Source organism: Perca fluviatilis, chromosome 7 (genome assembly GCF_010015445.1).
Source record: "Perca fluviatilis chromosome 7, GENO_Pfluv_1.0, whole genome shotgun sequence".
In the NCBI taxonomy this organism is placed as follows: Eukaryota; Metazoa; Chordata; class Actinopteri; order Perciformes; family Percidae; genus Perca; species Perca fluviatilis.
Window position 1 is genome coordinate 30,088,747 of NC_053118.1, and position 18,049 is coordinate 30,106,795.

General features: G+C 39.5%; 1 protein-coding gene across 1 annotated transcript in view; it reads left to right on the forward strand.

The window, feature by feature from the left end:
* The window catches only part of rgl2 (ral guanine nucleotide dissociation stimulator-like 2), a 35,202-nt gene that overhangs the window by 14,810 nt on the left and 2,343 nt on the right, over positions 1-18,049 (forward strand). The window contains 16 exon segments of the mRNA XM_039805562.1: positions 976-1,032; positions 1,919-2,115; positions 4,615-4,724; positions 5,261-5,476; positions 6,497-6,600; positions 8,789-8,873; positions 12,712-12,771; positions 13,886-13,913; positions 14,039-14,130; positions 15,490-15,520; positions 15,523-15,610; positions 15,716-15,802; positions 17,097-17,190; positions 17,396-17,620; positions 17,833-17,907; positions 17,909-17,948. Of these exon segments, the coding sequence (XP_039661496.1) occupies positions 976-1,032; positions 1,919-2,115; positions 4,615-4,724; positions 5,261-5,476; positions 6,497-6,600; positions 8,789-8,873; positions 12,712-12,771; positions 13,886-13,913; positions 14,039-14,130; positions 15,490-15,520; positions 15,523-15,610; positions 15,716-15,802; positions 17,097-17,190; positions 17,396-17,620; positions 17,833-17,907; positions 17,909-17,948 (1,589 nt within the window).

Genomic DNA, 18,049 nt, shown 5'->3' on the forward strand with positions numbered 1-18,049 from the left:
ATGTTTACCATTTTTATCATCTCGGTTTAGCATGCGAACCTTTCAGGTCATCAGGTCAAATTTTGACCTGATGATGGCGCTAGATGAAAAGTCAAGGGGGGATAACCAAACTGATTACAATTCATCCAAAAGGGTACACAATTGTTTGTACCACATTTCATGGCAATCCATCCAATAGTTGTTAAGACATTTCTCTCAAAACAAATGTCAACCTCATGGTGGCTCTAGGGGAAAAGCCAGAGGATCACTACAAATCAGTAGGATTGGTCATTTGGGAACCATCAGTGTCTGAACCATATTTCATGGCAGTCCATCCAATAGTTCTTAAGATATTTCAGTCTGAAATAAAGTGGCAGACCAAACCAACAGACATTGCTATCTCCAGAGCCACACTGCTAGCGTACTAAATACTAAAGTGCATATAAATGGTTACATTAGAGTCAGCATGTACTGGTTGATCAATCTACTTTACACCTAATTTCCATTTTCAAAAGATGAACAGATTTTAGTTTAGCTTTGCAATTTGTCTTCAAGCTGAGTGTAATTTAAACAGTAGAAAGCAGTCTCTAGATTAATTGTGTAACTTCATTTAGAGACACTTTCACAATGGAGGAAGCACCTGTGTAAAACCTAGGTAAAATAACTGCAACCACAGTTCGGCAAAAAACTTGCCTGTGAAGGCTTTTTGTTCTGTTATGAAGTATTTATTAAATAATGGAGGCATTTGTATGAAACAGCTGTTTGCAAAGTTTTTTTCAAAGAAGCAACACAAAGGAAAGTTTAGACTCCTGGCAACGTTCTTAGTCTACCTGTAAACATCAGGACAGCCCTTGCTGAAAAACAAGCCATAAATACGTTTATCACAAAGAGTATTATTTATGAAACAGCACAGCAGATGCACATATTTGAAGCTGAATGGTAGTTATGTTTTTTTGTTTTTTCCTGCTCCACCAACTTTTTCTTTTTTGTGAACAGATTGGAGAACCCGCCTGGGGACAGCGGGACGAGCCAGACGAGACAATCTTTCAACAAGTGAGTTTTTGAAAATGCTCCCCATGATCTTTGTGGAACTTTTACTGTGACGTGTGTGTGTTGTGTGTGTGTGTGTGTGTGTGTGTGTGTGTGTGTGTGTGTGTGTGTGTGTGTGTGTGTGTGTGTGTGCTTAAATATAAGTGTGGAGATGTGTGTGCCATAAATACATCTTCTAAAGTTCTGCTTCTTGCTTCTGTTTTTGAGGGAATATTATTATTACCAGGCAGTGTTGATTTTTTTATTTTTTTTAAATGGCACGTTAACATTAAACAAGTAAACATGGGCAGAAACACCAAAACAAGAGATAGCGACAGGAAATGCAACCCATCTCAACCAGCCTATTTCTTTGACTTAGTGTTTTGAATGGAAAAGATGCTGAACTGCATTTCAGACTCAGACAAATGTTCAGACTCAAGCACAATCTTGATCCTATTCCACTAAATTATACTCATCGCTAAGCTGCTTTTCTTGTTTAAACCCCTCGAGAACGTGACTTCTTGCCGACGTTTTAGCTGTGTTGGAAAATATCAATATATTCAATCAATTCCAATCTGCAACGGCTTGTTTATCTGCTTCTGGCAACCTGCACCACCTCAGGGTTTAAACCACAAACAGATCCTTCTTTTGCTCCCATAAAACTTTAAGTTTGATTTAAGAATGTTTCTTTCCTTTCCTGATGACGTGATTTACCGACACAGCACTATAAGGAGCCTTTTTTATTCTCGGACCTCTGAACTGTGTGGAGGTCAAGGCTAAAAAAAACAAAAGACTCGTCGTGTCGTGTTTCTAATATTGTGTCCCACAAAGTTTTTGAGTGCCATTCTCTAAATCCATGGAAATGCTGAATCCTTTTTTTCCTTCAACATTTCTCTCCTCGTTCCTGCAGAGCGGTGTGTACTGTGTTTAGCACGTGGCTCTCTGAGTATCCTGAAGACTTTAAGAGTTTGGGGGAGCCCTCTCGCCTGCTGCGCCTGGCTCCCCTCCTCCCCCAGGACTCCTCGTCTGCAGCCGACCTCCGCGCTCGCCTCCTCAGCATAGCCGAGGAGCTCAGCGAGAAAGCCCTGCTCCCTGACGCCCATAAAGGTCTGTAATTTAACTGGAATTTAAATGACACCAGTAAAGGCCTCGCTAGATGAGGGTTTTCATGTAGAAATACATTTGTCTTCTCAGTGTAAATCCCAAACAGAGGCTGCAAAAGACAAAGAAAATACAACATGGCCTGGTTGTGGCTTCCTTGATTAGAGAAGTGTATTATGTGTATTATTATAATATTATTTTTCATGCCAGTTTCTTAGTTTTCTTCTGAACCCAGGAGCATGTAGAAGGTTGTTTAAAGTCCTTGACAATGGGATCATTGTACCTGTACACTAAAAATATGTTTGGACACTACAACTCTGCTATGAAAACCCTATGTTAGGCGGCCATGGTTGCAATAATTGCTGTACTCTGTGTTTAATGCTAATTCAAAAATGTTAGCATGCTAACACCCTAAGATGTTAAACATTATGTTGTTAGCATTGTCAGTGTGAGCTGTGTTGCCATGCTAACATTGGCATTTAGCTCAAAGCACTGCTGTGTGTTTTTTTTAAAGCGATTTTTAGGCCTTTATTGACAGGACAGCTGAAGACATGAAAGGGGAGAGAGAGAGAGGGGGAATGACATGGTTGGAGGTTGGAGTCGAACCCGCAGCCCGCTGCGTCGAGGAGTAAACCTCTATATATGGGCGCCAGCTCTACCAACTGAGCTATCTGGGCGCCCGCCATTGCTGTGTTAATACAGCTTCAGATCAGCTAGCACTGATTCCTAATCTTCTCTCATCCTGTAACCTCGAGGTCACGAGTGAAGAATCACATTACCTCGATTATATATATATATATATATATATATATATATATATATATATATATATATATATATTCCTGAGATAACTAGACAACGAAGCTGTTTTCCTTGAGAGAGCCACAATTCTGTGGAACAAAACAACTTCACGATCCCACTGGACACAGTGATTCCTGCAACTAAAGCAGAGGTCTTCAACGTTTTTTTAGACCAAGGACCCCTTAACTGAAAGAGAGACAGAGCAGGGACCCCTTACTACATGTATTGTATAAAACTGAGCTGCATATTAAACTGGGTGGATGGATATTTAAATACAGTTTATCCATCATGTTTTAATGTTAAACATTCATGTGGAAGGCACAGGGTTTCATATTTCAGTTTTTTTCCGATTGCTTAAGCACTATTTTGAAAGCAGGGACTGGTTTTTCAAAACACTTCACCCAATCAGCAGGACACCTCAGACTCTTTGCAAAATGAAACACTCTTGCAAAAACTATATACTAATTTATAAAATCCATATTTTGTTACCATATGAAACACACGTTTCATATGGCTTAATTATGTTTGAACCAGTTACACACTGCTGTTGCTAACCTGAAACACTTTTTGCAATTCTACTTCTCAGTGATTAGAGTACTGTAAATGAAGTACACAGAGAAAGTGCAAATATACAATAAGTTCACCAAACACTGCACAAGACCAATGCTGCAGACTTAGGAAAATATAATTTATTTCTCTCCATATACCCAAATCAGTCAACATGTCAACATGGAGAATTTCAACATGTCCCAGTTTTCATACAGCTACTACAGTAATGTGCATAACACTGTTAGCTCAGGAAACAACAGACAAACATAAAATACTGTATCCAGTACAGGTTATAATTACAGAAAAAATAAATAAATAAAAAGATCTGGTCATCAGAATCAGAAAGATCAGAAAATTCTAGACATTATCTCTTCGTCTAGCTGGATCTGGCCAGAGAATTTCACCAACATCACAGGCGATATCCTCATTGGCAAGACAACGTGGGAAGAACCGTCTTGAATGTCGAATCCATCCTTGCACAGCTGCAAGTCAACCTGTTCACAGGCGTCCTCCATGGCCTGAATGAGGAGTACCTCTTCCTCTTCCTCGTTCTCCTCCTCTGTGGATTCCCCCTTTCACCCTCCCTCTTCTTCTGACTCCTTTCATTTAGGTCGAAGGCAGGTGAACTTACCTGCTGCATTTTTATTGTGGCTAAACCTGAATGGTGTGTCTACAATTAAGCAATCATGTGTTTACGCACCTCTTGGCTGTGTTTCACAGATTGGCTCATGGTTGTGGTAATTACTTAATTACACTTGTCAGTGCTTTAAAATTGCAAGGACGTGACATCACGTTATACTTCTGTGTCTCATGTATACAAGTGTGTGTAGTGTTTTGCAAAGTACTGTGTGTATTTTTTGTGCAAAAAGTGTGAAGCTGACGTGCTTATAGTGGTGCACATCTGGGCCAATGTTTTGCTCCTTGAGTGTAAGGTTTTGAAAATTGCGTAATACTTTTGATTTCAGTGTGTGAGCAATCGTCAAAAACTGTAATGTTCTCAGACATTTCAATTTTACATTAAAAAAAATTAGCAAACAGTGATTTGCCCCCGTTGAAGATCTCTGAACTAAAGGATAGAAAGGATATATAGGGCCTACAAACTAAGGTGTTTCTTATATAGCCACAGTTTTATTGAACAGCGTTCACCCTTTGCAGATCAGAGCGGTTTCACCAGCCCTCCTCCTGACGCCTCCAAGTTTGAACCCACCAGCGTCCTTGGATTCCCTGCAGCGCTCATCGCTGAGCAGCTCACCAAAATAGAGACAGTGAGTTTTCTTGTAACGTGTTTCGCACGATGCTAAATATTGACCTATGATAGTGAAATTGAATTACAGTGAATGCAAAGCTATTGTTATTTGGTTTATTCTGACATTTCCACAGTATGTTTGCATGATACACCTCTGCTTTGAATTCATGTTGACTCTGTAGATTAGTTCAGGCCCAGTCTGCTTTCCACAATTGGAACCATCCTGTTTTGTGTCGTGATGAACTTTGATCCCCTGATATGGATACGTTCATATTTTCTCTGCTCTATTTCACTCACCGATAGAACATAGAATCAATCTGTAGTCACTTATTGTTTTTTTGCTATCCACACCAGCAGTTTGTTTAGAATACACAGAATGAAAGCGGTACTTATAGTAACGTGAGCCACCATGGCTGCAAACAGCAGAAAGGCGCCACCCTCAAAAACTCAAACTGTCTCAGGACGAAATTCCTCAAAGTGCTGGTTTCATGGTTTGAATATTGATTTCCAGGAAACAGACTGTTATTTATAGATCTATATGCTGTCACTTATCAGGAGCTGTTTGTCCGTCTGGTCCCGTACCACTGCCTCGGCTCACTGTGGTCGCAGAGAGACAAGAAAGGGAGGGAAGGCGTTTGTTGGTCCGTCCGGGCCACCATACGTCAGTTCAACAAGTTGGCCAATGCAGTTTTAGCATCCTGCCTTTGGCCTACGAAACTGCGCAGCCAGCAGAGAGCCCGACTTCTGGAGAAATGGATCAGCGTGGCAGAGGTCAGTATGCAAAAATCAAAAGTCTCAGCTCTAAAAATGCAGGATTTCATGCCATTTTTACAGACTAGAAGTGAAAAAATGTTGCTCCTCTTAAAATGACATTGCTAACAGTATGTCAGTTGGGGTTTCAATGTTTTCCAAAAACCTCAACTGTGCATTTCCCAACAATAAACCCCCATTAATCCCCTAAGCATAATCCTATTCTCAGTTCTGACTGTGCACATACCATCACAAATTCACAGTCTGCTTGGTTTCTGCTGTGACTATGCTAGTAATTTCACTTTAATCAATAGCTATGGGCAAAACCCATTAATCAAGTCTTTATATATGGTTCTTTTCTGGACAGAGCAGCAGCAAATCAACAAATAGCTCTCTCTGTTTGAGTTCATTTGGTGGTCGACCACTTTTTGCAGAAAGCGAGAAGAGTGATTATTAAAAATCTGCATATTTTATACTAGAAGTAGCTTTCAATTCCAGTACACATTTAGAAAATGGAATAGGAGATGTACTCTGCATGAACAGTACATACCAGAAATGTGCTGATTCAATAACATGTGATATAAGACCTCAAGGCAAACAGTTAAGCTTTGAATCTGCTTTAAAAAAAAAAAAAAAGTCAGTATTATACAAGAGACATGTGGTTTAACATGTGGAGTTCTGTAATAGTGTTAGGGTTACACACACACACAGACACACACACACACACACACACACACACATCCTGTCCTTGGTTGTTATGGATTTTTTCCTTTCCGATCCTCTTTATATGTGAATAAGCTGCATCACATACTCACAAACACTCCAACATCCTCTTTGGCAAAGTGAGGTATCGCTGGTTGGCTGCCAAAATGTCTTTTTGGGACAAACCTCTTTAGCAGTATGCATTATTCAGCACCTCAGGCTGACACTGTAACTCAATACTGGCCAGACCCGTACCCACAGGTGTTCTTAGTTTGCCGTGTATGTGTGTGTTTGTGTGTGTGCATGCAAATGATTGTTATCTGTGTGTTCTTTCAACAGGAATGTCGAGCCAGGAAGAACTTCTCCTCGCTGTATGCCATCGTGTCGGCCCTGCAGAGTAATCCCATCCACCGGCTAAGGAAGACGTGGCATGACACTGACAGGTCTGCACCTCTCAGTTTGAAAAAGCAAAATACACAGAGAATGATTTTCACTGTACAAGGACATTTGTAGTTTGCTGACCTTTCTGATTGCCTTCCATAAAAAAATTAAAAATAATAAGACAAAGATAAAAAAGACAAGACAAAATACAACGATACAAACCGAAGAAACAAGTAATAAAAAAAACAATATATATGTAAATAGTTATACAAAAAGAGAAGTCGTAACTCAGGTGTAAAATAGTATGAATTTGTACAGTACAGTGGGTAACACAGTAGGTTTTGTAGTATTAAGTAATTGAGGACTTTTACTGATCTCTGCTGGAGACCAAGGAACTGCAGCAGTGGCACCCCATGTCTTAGTGCGTAACTTTTTTATATTGTAATGAACGTCTGTTACATTCAAGCCATTGCCAAATGAGTTGATACAAAGCTAATTAAAACTATCCGCTCCACACAACTCTCTCTGTATTTCTCAGTATGGCTATGTTCAGAAGATTGTCGTCCGGTGACTTTCGCGTGCAGAAACTTGAGTGAAGATAATGACCTCTTCTGAAGGGTCCATCATGTTTTTTTAATCCTCCCTGTCCTCCTTGGCTACTAGTTACTGCGTGGAGGAGAGGTGGGGGCGTGTGCGCAATCACGGAAGGCTTGTGTCATGTGGATGCAACAACAGTTTTGTTGTCATTTCTTAGAATTTCTCACAGGGGAGACAGAAAGCACGCACTATAGCTTTAAAAGTAGAAAAAATAGAAGATCTTTCTCTTAAATAATGACAATGGAACATAGCTATAATTAATTTTGTTTGTTTCACCTGTGCTTTACCTGCTATGACAAGTCACACACTAGACAATAGATAATAAGAGTAGAGATTTCATTAACATACAGGTGTAAATTGGCTTTATAAAAGGTTATTCCAAACTTCACGGAACATTTGTGTGACAAAAAAATGAAAGCTGCAGTGTAAACATTCAGCAGTTTCACCATGAGGGACTTTTTCTCCAGCAAATTTTTTTTATGCCTCAATTTGTGTTTTATCTGTTTGGTGAAAGTGCAGTGTTTTATTTTTTTATTTTACCTTTATTTTTTACAGGCAAGTCATTCTTATTTACAATGTTGGCCTGACAAGTGACAAAGCCAATTAGGGGAAGGGATGGAGGGCTAGGAAATAAAATACTTTAGACATATATACAGTTTAAAATTACATAAAAAACAATTTGATATACAACACAGACAGTAGTAAACACGTATACCGAGGTACATGGGTGAGTAAGAAAGTTGTTAAACAAATGTTTAACTGGGAAGTGTGCTATGAACTGTAAAATATATTTTTTGACAGTTCTTTTTTTAATGTTAATGTAGTGTAGAGCTGAAATGATTAATCAAATAATCGATTAGTCAGTCCATTGAAAAATAACAATCAATGATGGATTTAATAATCGATTCATAGGTTCAGTCATTTTTTAAGAAGAAACACCAAACATTTCTTGGTTCCAACTTCTTAATTTTGAGGATTGGCTGTTTGTCTTTGACTTATAGGATAGAAAATCAATAAGTTTTGTATTTTTTGAACGTTGATTGGAAAAACAAGACATTTGAAGACGTCAACATGGGGCATTAGAAAATTCCAGCTGGTATTCGTAACTACATTCTGACATTTTACGGACAGAACAATTAATCGATTCCTCAAGAAAATAATCAGCAGATGAATCGATAATGACAGTAATTGTTACTTTGTGGTGCTTAAAGAGATAAAAAATTTCTAGAAAATACTTTTTGCTTACATTCTATGAAGCAATATGTATATGGTATAGTCATTTTCAGATGCTTAGAACGTACCATATATTTTATTACGTGTTAAAATATATATTTCTTAAAACAGCTACCCTACATAAAGTATTATATTAATTGTAAATGTGATGTTTGGTTAGGACCTGGAGGACAGTTTCTTCATACCTTCAAACTGCATTATAGGAAGCCAAGTCAACCTTGTAAATAACTCTGAAGTAAACATCATAAAGTAAAATTTCATTCCTTAAAAGAAAATGCCAATCCAATTACATTTTGACTTTGCAGACACTTTAAATTCAGCGTGTACAAAATGTCTTCATTGCATTTCATTAGCTTAATAATGTTGAAATATGAATGATTATTCAATTCAATTAAATTCACTGTTTTGGTCACTTGACAGGGAGGCAGTGAGGAGATACGAGGAACTGTCAGAAATATTCTCAGACAAGGACAACTACTCACAAAGCAGAGAACTCCTAAAGGAGGTAGGTTTCTGTCAAGACAAAACACAGAGTGACAATGGAAATATAATATATTGTACATTTTCAAAAGGATATCGGGTTCTGAATGATGACATAAATGGAGCAGGTTCAGTGAGAAATTTGATCTTTTGTTTATGGCACGCAGAGGCTGGTTTCTCCCAGAGTCATGACGCAGCATCAAACCTTTTCAAGCCTGAATGACGTGTTTTATTTGACCATTTGTCATTTGACATCTCGTTGCTTAGAGGCGGAGGAAGCCGTTTCTTGTGCCGGAGAGCTGCCAGTTTGAAGTGCAATTTGAGTCTGGAGTCAGATTTCAACAACTCTCTTCTGATGTCTTGGACTTGTTTGAGGCCTATTTTTTACTCAGATCTGTGTTGCTCTTGGATACTGCTGGATGCTTTTACCGCTTATCTATTTACCACCTTGCTAACAAAATCTTCAAAGATACTTTTCCCCCATCACTACAAACACTTTGAGTTTACACCTGTGTGCGTAATATGTTAACTCCTGAAGCAACTGTGTTATACAGAAAGAAAGACACTAGCTGTGTTAGAAACCGCTCCCTCATTCACTCGTTCACTGTTCCCTATATAGTGTTTATTAAATAGTGAACTATATTGGGAACGACCAAATGAGATTTCGGACACTCACTGAAAACACATCGTTGCGTGACTTGCGTCAGGAGATGCGCCCGTTGTTTGTGTGATGGAGACGGGCGCGCTCAACATCATCTAAACAAACCGAAACTAAAATACTTCCAATACGTCCCTGAAACAAACACAGCACTCAAGAGAATAGTAAAAGGTTGTATATATGTTGCATGTTAAATTTACGCTGTTTAGAAACAAAAGTCATCTCCATTTTTCCTTTTCAGTTTTCGCTGTGATTTCGGCTTCTTCTCCTCCTCCTGGAAAACACGGCCGCGTTGCATTGTGGTATATGGGAGTCAAATTTAGGGTACATCATATGTACACCCAAATTAGCAGTGCATTGTGGGTATTTTATAGTGGACTATATGCTCTATATGTTATTCCGTTTTCTGTGAACGATGCGCCGAGGGGGTAACGTTAAGGCGGAGTTAGCAAGCTAACGTTAGCCAACTAACACCGGCTGGCTGGCTTGCTGGTTCCGCCGTCCTTTTATGCTGCATCGGTTACAGAGAATGACCTGAACAGCGGGCCTGGTCTAACGTTAGCGGTCCGCTGACCCACTGCCGCTGGGCCTTGATGTCCCTCCTCACTCCCTGCAACTCCGAGAACGTCTTCCGAGCTGCGTCGGGTGGCTCTCCTCCCAGCGAGCTGCTACACAGTTTACTGACGCACATTGTCTCTATGACAACTAACAACAATCGCCATTTTGTTGTGTATTAATCAAATGACCACGGAAAACCGGTTCGGTTGGGTGATCCCCAAAATCAATAGGATACATCCTCTGGGAGCCATGAATGTCTGTATAAAACTGAATCTGAATGCATCCAGTTGTCAAGATCTGACCAATCGATTAACATTGCTACGCAGATAGCGTGACTAAAAATAACATACATGCACACTGCGAGCAAACAGTCACGTCTGTCAAGCCTCTAAATGCGGCTACGAAAAAAGTGACTCCTCTGCACTTATATCTCACATCCTGCTGACGAGCATCCCATAATTTCAACAGCAGAATGAGACATTTACTAATGTGTCTGACAAGAGCTACTACTGGAACATGTGTTGAATTCCTATCTGCACAGACTGAAGTCGAGCCTTCTCCTCAGCTGAAAACAACATTCAGTGGTAGAGATTTATGACTGCTTGAAAAGACCAGAACCCAGTCTAATCTGGTTGAGTACAACTGCCCTTATTCTGTCAACAACTTTACTTCACCCATCTGAAGACGTACATTATATTTAGTTTGCACTGTGTGAGATAGTCGGGGGAAGTTGACAGGATCCGCCGTGTTTTGATTCGCTGTTATGGTGCAATGCAGGCATCAATATCTTTGCATTAGCTGCGATTTTACCCATGATATCCCCAAAGGAATTCATCCAAACATTTGCTTTCATTTAGAAAAGCTTCACTCTGAGCTTTGATGCCAGAAAGACACCATCTTCTTCTGTTGCCCTTTTGATTTTTTTTTCAGCACAGTTACTTGCTTCCCTTCATCTCTCAGCTTGTCTAAAAATGACTACGACTAGCAGACATAGTGTGAGATGAATGAGTCAGACTAATAAAAGACTTTCTAAAAGTTTGGGGAAAGAAATGATTCACAACACAGTCATTGAAGCATTTGACAATGTTTGAACACTTCATTATAAAGCATGATTATAGCAGGCTATGTCTTCTTGGCTAATGCCATGCTGTCATGACAGATCTCTAGACTGAGCAGTGTCAACTTTTCATTTACATTATTAATGTCTTATTAATATTTGATAATTTATTCATGTTCATACGATACAATACAACTTTATTGTCAGCCAGTGTTTTTTGCATCCCTAGGTAGCTCGTGTAAAAAAAGAGGACATAGACATACATACAGACATACATAAGATGAATAACACCAAAAGACATACATGAAACATTACCACAAATGACATAAGCACCCAAGTAAGGAAACAAAGCATACATGGATAACATACACACAGACAAGGTATTGGGGACTTGTAACCCTGAATAAATATTGCACTGGATTTAATGTAGCTGGTTTAACAATAGGATAGATTGATGTATGAAAGAGTTTTTAAGTCTGATGCGATTGAAAGAATGAACTCTAAAGCGTCTGTTTGAAGGCAGAAGCTGATATTCTCTGTGCAAAACATGTGAGGAGTCATTTGAAATATTCCTGGCCAGTCTGAGCATACTATTATTGTGAGCTTCCTGAAAGTTTTCATGACAGGATTAGGTTCTGTCTCGCTGGTACATTTATGGCAATTGGCTATTTTTTATAATTGCATACAAATTTGTTTATCACTATAAATCTATATATTTTTTAAATAAAATAAAATAAAGTAAAATAAAAGCCCATCCAGAGTCAAGCACTGGCAATAAGCTTAGGCTATAAATGCTATTTGTCACATATTCCATTAGGAAATATTCTATGTCCAAGTAAAAATAAGTCAAATAAATAAATAAAAACTTGCAATGAAAGTGAAATTATTAACCAGATGACTTAGTGTCTTTCAGCTCATTGTTTTGGTTTTATGGCCCATAACTTTCTGTTTTTGGTTCACTCTCACAGCTCTCAGTGGTGTTTTTGCGCCAACTATAATCAGTTTTTTTTAACACATTAGCCATATAAACTGAGTTTCCACTACCCCCATGCGGCCATACAAATCGTTTATTGCAGGTTTAAAGCCGCAATATATGTGCTAACAAATACACTATATGCTGGTGTACACCCCCACCCTCCACCTTGCCCCCCCCCTCTCCTCCTCAATAGCTACAGACACAGAAATGGCACATCCTAAGGAAAGCTCATTGTGGGACTGGCTCTAGTGGCTGTAATTCTGCACCAAGGCTGAATTTTGGGAAAGAGAGTTCAGATACAGTATTAGGGGACCACTAAGGTCTATATAAAAGAGACTTCAGATACAGTATTAGGGGGCCACTAAGGTCTATATAAAAGCATCCAAAGAGCACCATGTCATGGGACCTTTAAGGACTTCTTGTCCATGTTGGCTTAAAAGTGGAGTTTTAAAGTCAAAACTTGACAAATGTTGGCAAACTCCATCTGTTGTTGAGGATCATGTAAAAGCTCCAGAACAGCTACTAAATGGACCTTGTGATGAGACTGATTTCTCCACAATTGTGTCCAAGGCCGATAATGAACTCTAAACCTTTTCCTTGCTTTTGTGTTGCAGGAGGGCACATCAAAGTTCGCCAACATTGACCACAGGCTCAACAACAAACATATTAATAGGGTAAGTTGAGTGGAAATTAGGGAGCGATGGAGGTTTTGCTTTTTGGGAGGCAGTGCTTGTTTGTGGTAGTCCACTGGGTTGAACATTGAGGTTAGGGAAAATAAACTCCTTCTACTACTGACTGTTGTCGCACAGGTCAGCACTCGGGTGTAAATGGCTGAAATTGTGCAAAAACTGAGGTCACATGCACAGTTTAACATTTGCAAATTATTTTCACTGAAGCCTCAATTCATTAAGACATTTCGGTCACGGAGGAGTAACTTAAAAATGACCTCAACATTTGTCACTGAGGCAAAACCTCAGATCTTCAAGCACATAAAAAAAAAAAAAAACTATTTTCACTAACTTTACACCCCATGTCTGGTCTGCATACCAATTGTTTTTTAGCCTGAAGGGCTGTACACCCCCGGAGGCCTTTATGGGAGACCTTGGAAATTTTATGGATGATGTAAGATCCTGCAAAAGTGTCATTAGTATTGTTAAAGTTAGGGGGCAAAATGTGTTATAATATCTGTAGAAAAGGATTTGTGGTGAAACTTCAGGTGTTCAGGTGTCTTTTAGGGCTTATTTTGTTGTATATACAGTGTATGCTGTGTCATAAATATCCAATATAGGTTTTGTACATCACAAATATGTGTAGAATCAAGTTTATTTTTAGTTAAAGAACTCAGTTATATGCATTTGCTGATAGCTTAATAATGGATTTCAAACTAAAAGTTGTAAAGCATGAACAATGCCACACACCACAGCATTTATAGCCTAAGTTAATTTGCAATGCCTGTCTCTAGATTGGCCTTTGAAATACTTTATTTAGCTGACTTGAAAGTACTGTTTTCCTACCAAACGCTACATTCAAACACTGATACTGATGTCACTTTCGCTAAGCAGAGGGTGTTTCAGTGGTTTGATAGAGGGTTGTAAGCGGGATCGACCGGCATGCAGCAGCGAAGTGGAACAGAGGGCCGTCGTGTGTCTGATGTGCTGAATCCTGAGCCATCGTTTGAAAAATAGCTGCAGGCGGCTGCTCTGAAATCCCTCGCTGTGTGGGCTCTTTACGATGTGAATAGAAACCTCTGGGGAACTGATAAAAAACAGCATTTTTTTTTTTACACAGTCCAACGCCCAGGGCACTGTGCCACCTGGCTACCCCAGCGCATCTATAAAAAAAATGCTCAAACACCCCACTAAACCGCACCCCCCAGCAAAAAAAGCGGGGGGGGTTCCTCTCATCTCTATCAAGGGGAAAGTTGGTCACAACCCCTGGAAGTTGCACACTATTTTACAATTATCAAACTGACATAACACATCCTGTCACTCCCTTTGCAGAACGGCTACATCAACTTTGACAAAAGGAGAAGGGTGAGTGTTGCGATACGTATCAGTGTGAAAAATAAAAGGTTAAAAGTAGGGCTGTCAAACGATTAATTTTTCGCGATTAATCACTGAATTTCTATAGTTAATCGCGATTAATCGCATGTTTTATTTATGATTAAAATTCTATTATTTTGCATTTCAGAATTGTTTTTAAGTACATATTAACAATGGAAAGCAATTCTTACCAGTGTGTCTTGATTGGGAATCAAATGAATGCAAAGAAAGTTACTTTATGAACTTGACTTTAAGATTTGTACAGGCTGTGTATGCGTGAAACTACTGTCCCCCTCGATGAGCGGGCTGACACACACACCCACGCACACACACACACACGCACACACAAACACACGCGCGCACACACACACATTGTTTACCTCAGGCTAATTAATTAGCTAAGTAAGTGGCGATTTTTGTCAGCCAGCCTTCCAAAATGAAACACCGTTGACCGACAAGCAGGTAACGGAGTCTCAGTTCACCATCTGGGAGCCTCTGACACACTTTCCGCTAGAGCTGGGCAATATATCGATATTATATCGATATCGCGATATGAGACTAGATATCGTCTTAGATTTGGGATATCGTAATATAGTAATATGACATGTTGTCTTTTCCTGGTTTTCAAGGTTGCATTACAGTAGAGTGATGTCATTTTCTGAACTTACCAGACTGTTGTAACTGTTCTATTATTTGCCTTTACCTACTTAGTCACTGAGTAACACGGCGGATATCGCTCATTTATATATATATATATATATATATATATATATATATATATAGATATATATATATAATTTTTTTTTTTTGACGACGACTACGTAGTTAAGGTGTCAGACGCATCTTGCTGTCTTCAACATAAGTGCTGCGGGAAACCCTTCGAGTGAAGTGAAAATAAATTAATAAATGGCGGCATGCGATTAAACAAAATGAACGCGTTATGCTCAGCCCTTAATCGTTAATGCTGACAGCCCTAGTTAAGTTTGCTTTTAGCGGATGCTTTGGACTAAGCTTATGTTTCTGCACGCTGACACCAACAAGCAAGTAGTAGTAAGGTGTACACGTGTAATTGTAGCATCCTGACAAATATCGTGTGACCCTGAAAAGATCCTGTTAGAGAGACGAAGAAGAGCTACAAAAAGAAGAGAGATGCGTGGGATAATTTTTGAGATAAGAGCGTAATAAAATGAGGTGAGGGAACATAATATCTGAGGCAGGAAATTATTAAGTGGAGGGCGCCGGGAGGTGCAAGATGAGAAGAGAAAAAAGAACTAGCACAGTTATACTAGATCAGCCAACATGGGTCCTTTTTTATTTTGACACTGTGATGATATGCCTCTTTGTTCACAGGAGTTTGAGGTTTTAGCTCAAATCCGGCTCCTGCGTCTTCTTGCAAAAACTGTGTTTTCACCGCTGACGAGGCCTTCATACAGTGGTATCAGAGTGTACCGACACTAACAGAGGAGGAAAGGTACCTGTCTGAAAGTTTGGTTCTGATTAAACTAATGTCTTGAATGCATTAATTTGTATTTGTCAGACAGTGACTGTTTTAAATATTCGATTATGTCTATTTCAGTTACAGACTGTCCAATGAAATTGAAGCACCTGGTGAGCCGAGCCCCCGCGGCCATCCTCCAACAGTCATCATCACACAGTGCCCAGAGTAAGCTACACTGAATACACTCTCACGCACGCACAGCACAGCACAGCACATTCACACAATTCAGAATATGTAGACTAGGATTTAGATTGGTAGACCAGGTCGTGGTGGGTTGTCCACCGATTTTACACCTGAAGTTCAGTTTACTCGTCACAAGGAACGCTAATATCTTCTGTGGCTCTAAAGGAGCTTTCTAAAGTCTGAAGCATATCTCTGTTTGGGCTTGAGGGTTCAAATGTTTAAGAGAGCCTGTGTTACAAAGGAGGCACACGCAGGCATTTACCAGGCAGGACGAAAGATGCTATTGAGTTGCATTATGGCAAATTAGTGATTTGGGGCTATATATAAATTAAATTGACTTGACTTGAATTATAGGAGTCTTGGTTCCAGATTATACTACAGAATAAGTCAGCATATCTCTGCCTTTTCTGCTTCAGTTATTGACCATTTAATGTCTCTCACATCAAGGGATTTTAAGTGCAGTACTAAATCGCTGAAGTATCACTAAATTGAATAGTGGAACAATTAGTCCATTAACCACTAGTCAATAATAAGAAAATCAGTCAACACCAGTATTGATGATTTAGGTAATTAAAGTGATCAAGACAAAATAATCAGTTCAGAAAAATAAAAAATAAAAGCCATTTTGCTGTGTTTATGTGTTTTCATTGTAAATTGAATATTTTTTGGGTTTTAGATTGTTGATTGCACAAAACGAGCAATCCAAAGCTTTTTGACATCATTTTGACTAAAATAATTTTTTTTAAAACCTTGATTAATCATAATTTTTTTTATTATTAACAGGTTTTTTTATTCATTTTTCAACACAACACACAAAACATCCAATTTGCAACATGAACATACCCCCCCGGCCCCCTCGTCATCACCATCCAGCCAGACAAAAAGAAAGAAAGATGACACAGTAAACAACAATATTCAAGACCATACAACAAAATAATAACAAAATAGACAATAAACTATAAACCAAAATAAACATATGTATGAATGACAACACCATATTTCAGTGGTGGAGCAGGTGGTGATAGTGCAGTGGATATGACACGTGCCTTTGGTGTGGGAGACATGGGTTCAATCCCACTGTAATACATCAACCAATGTGTCCCTGAGCAAGACACTTCACCCCTAGTTGCTCCAGAGGGGTGGGACCTCTGATATATATATATATTGTGATTGTAAGTTGCTTTGGATTAAAGTGTCAGCTAAATGACATGTAATATTGATTCATTATTAATGGAAACAATCAGTAGTTTTAACCCTAATTTCCTTGTGTTTTCAGCCTGAGTACGTCTCGGACCAGCCTGACTGGTGACAGTGACAGCCTCTTTGACTTCCCCTCCCCTGTCAATAATCTGCTCTCAAAACTCACAAAGGTAATATACTTTTACTTAAACCTTTTAGGCCAACTCTGCATTCATATCAGGTTTTGTTTCACCTACATTGTTTGCAGGAGTGACTCTGTTTGTGCTTTTGTCTAAATCTGCTAAACACATTGTACCTAACGTGGCTCTTAGGAAAAGCGATCACGGCCTTGGTTATCAGCAGCACCGTTTGCTTTTTTTTTAATTTCGATTGCAGCATATGAAATCTCCGTCTGTGTCCTGTCTGGATGTTGACACGTCTCCTTCAACCACTGACTCCACCCCTGCCACGTTGACTCCATCCACTCCCACAAAATCACACCGCCGATCAGTCTCCTGCGGCAACAACCCCCCTAATAACATCCAAGGGTCGGGGCCCGACATGCGAATCATCAGGATACGGATGGACCTGCACGATGGAAACATGTACCGAAGCATACTGGTACTAATTCAAACCATTTGAATCGAATTCTCTGCAGCAGTGCTATAAAAATGCGTCGTCCCAAATTATCTGCGACATGCTGCACTTGTCCCGTAATGATAGTCATCAGATCCTGTATCCTCCGTGTATCCTCAGGATACAATGGACCCAGGATATTATTAGTGCAGATCAAGCTGTCCTAGTGTCATTGTTATTCTCTTCTCTCCCCTCAGGTTACGAGCAATGACAAGACCCCCACTGTGATCAGCTCTGCCTTAGAAAAGCACAATCAGGACCCCAAACAGACGTTCAAATTACGAGCTGATCCAACTTCAGCCTGAAGGAAAAGGTAAAGACGTGCCTCCAGTGCAGAAAAAAACAACACCTATTGGAAATGTACTTCGTATTTCTGGACCGGTTTCATCACGAGGTGGCGTATTTATGTTATCC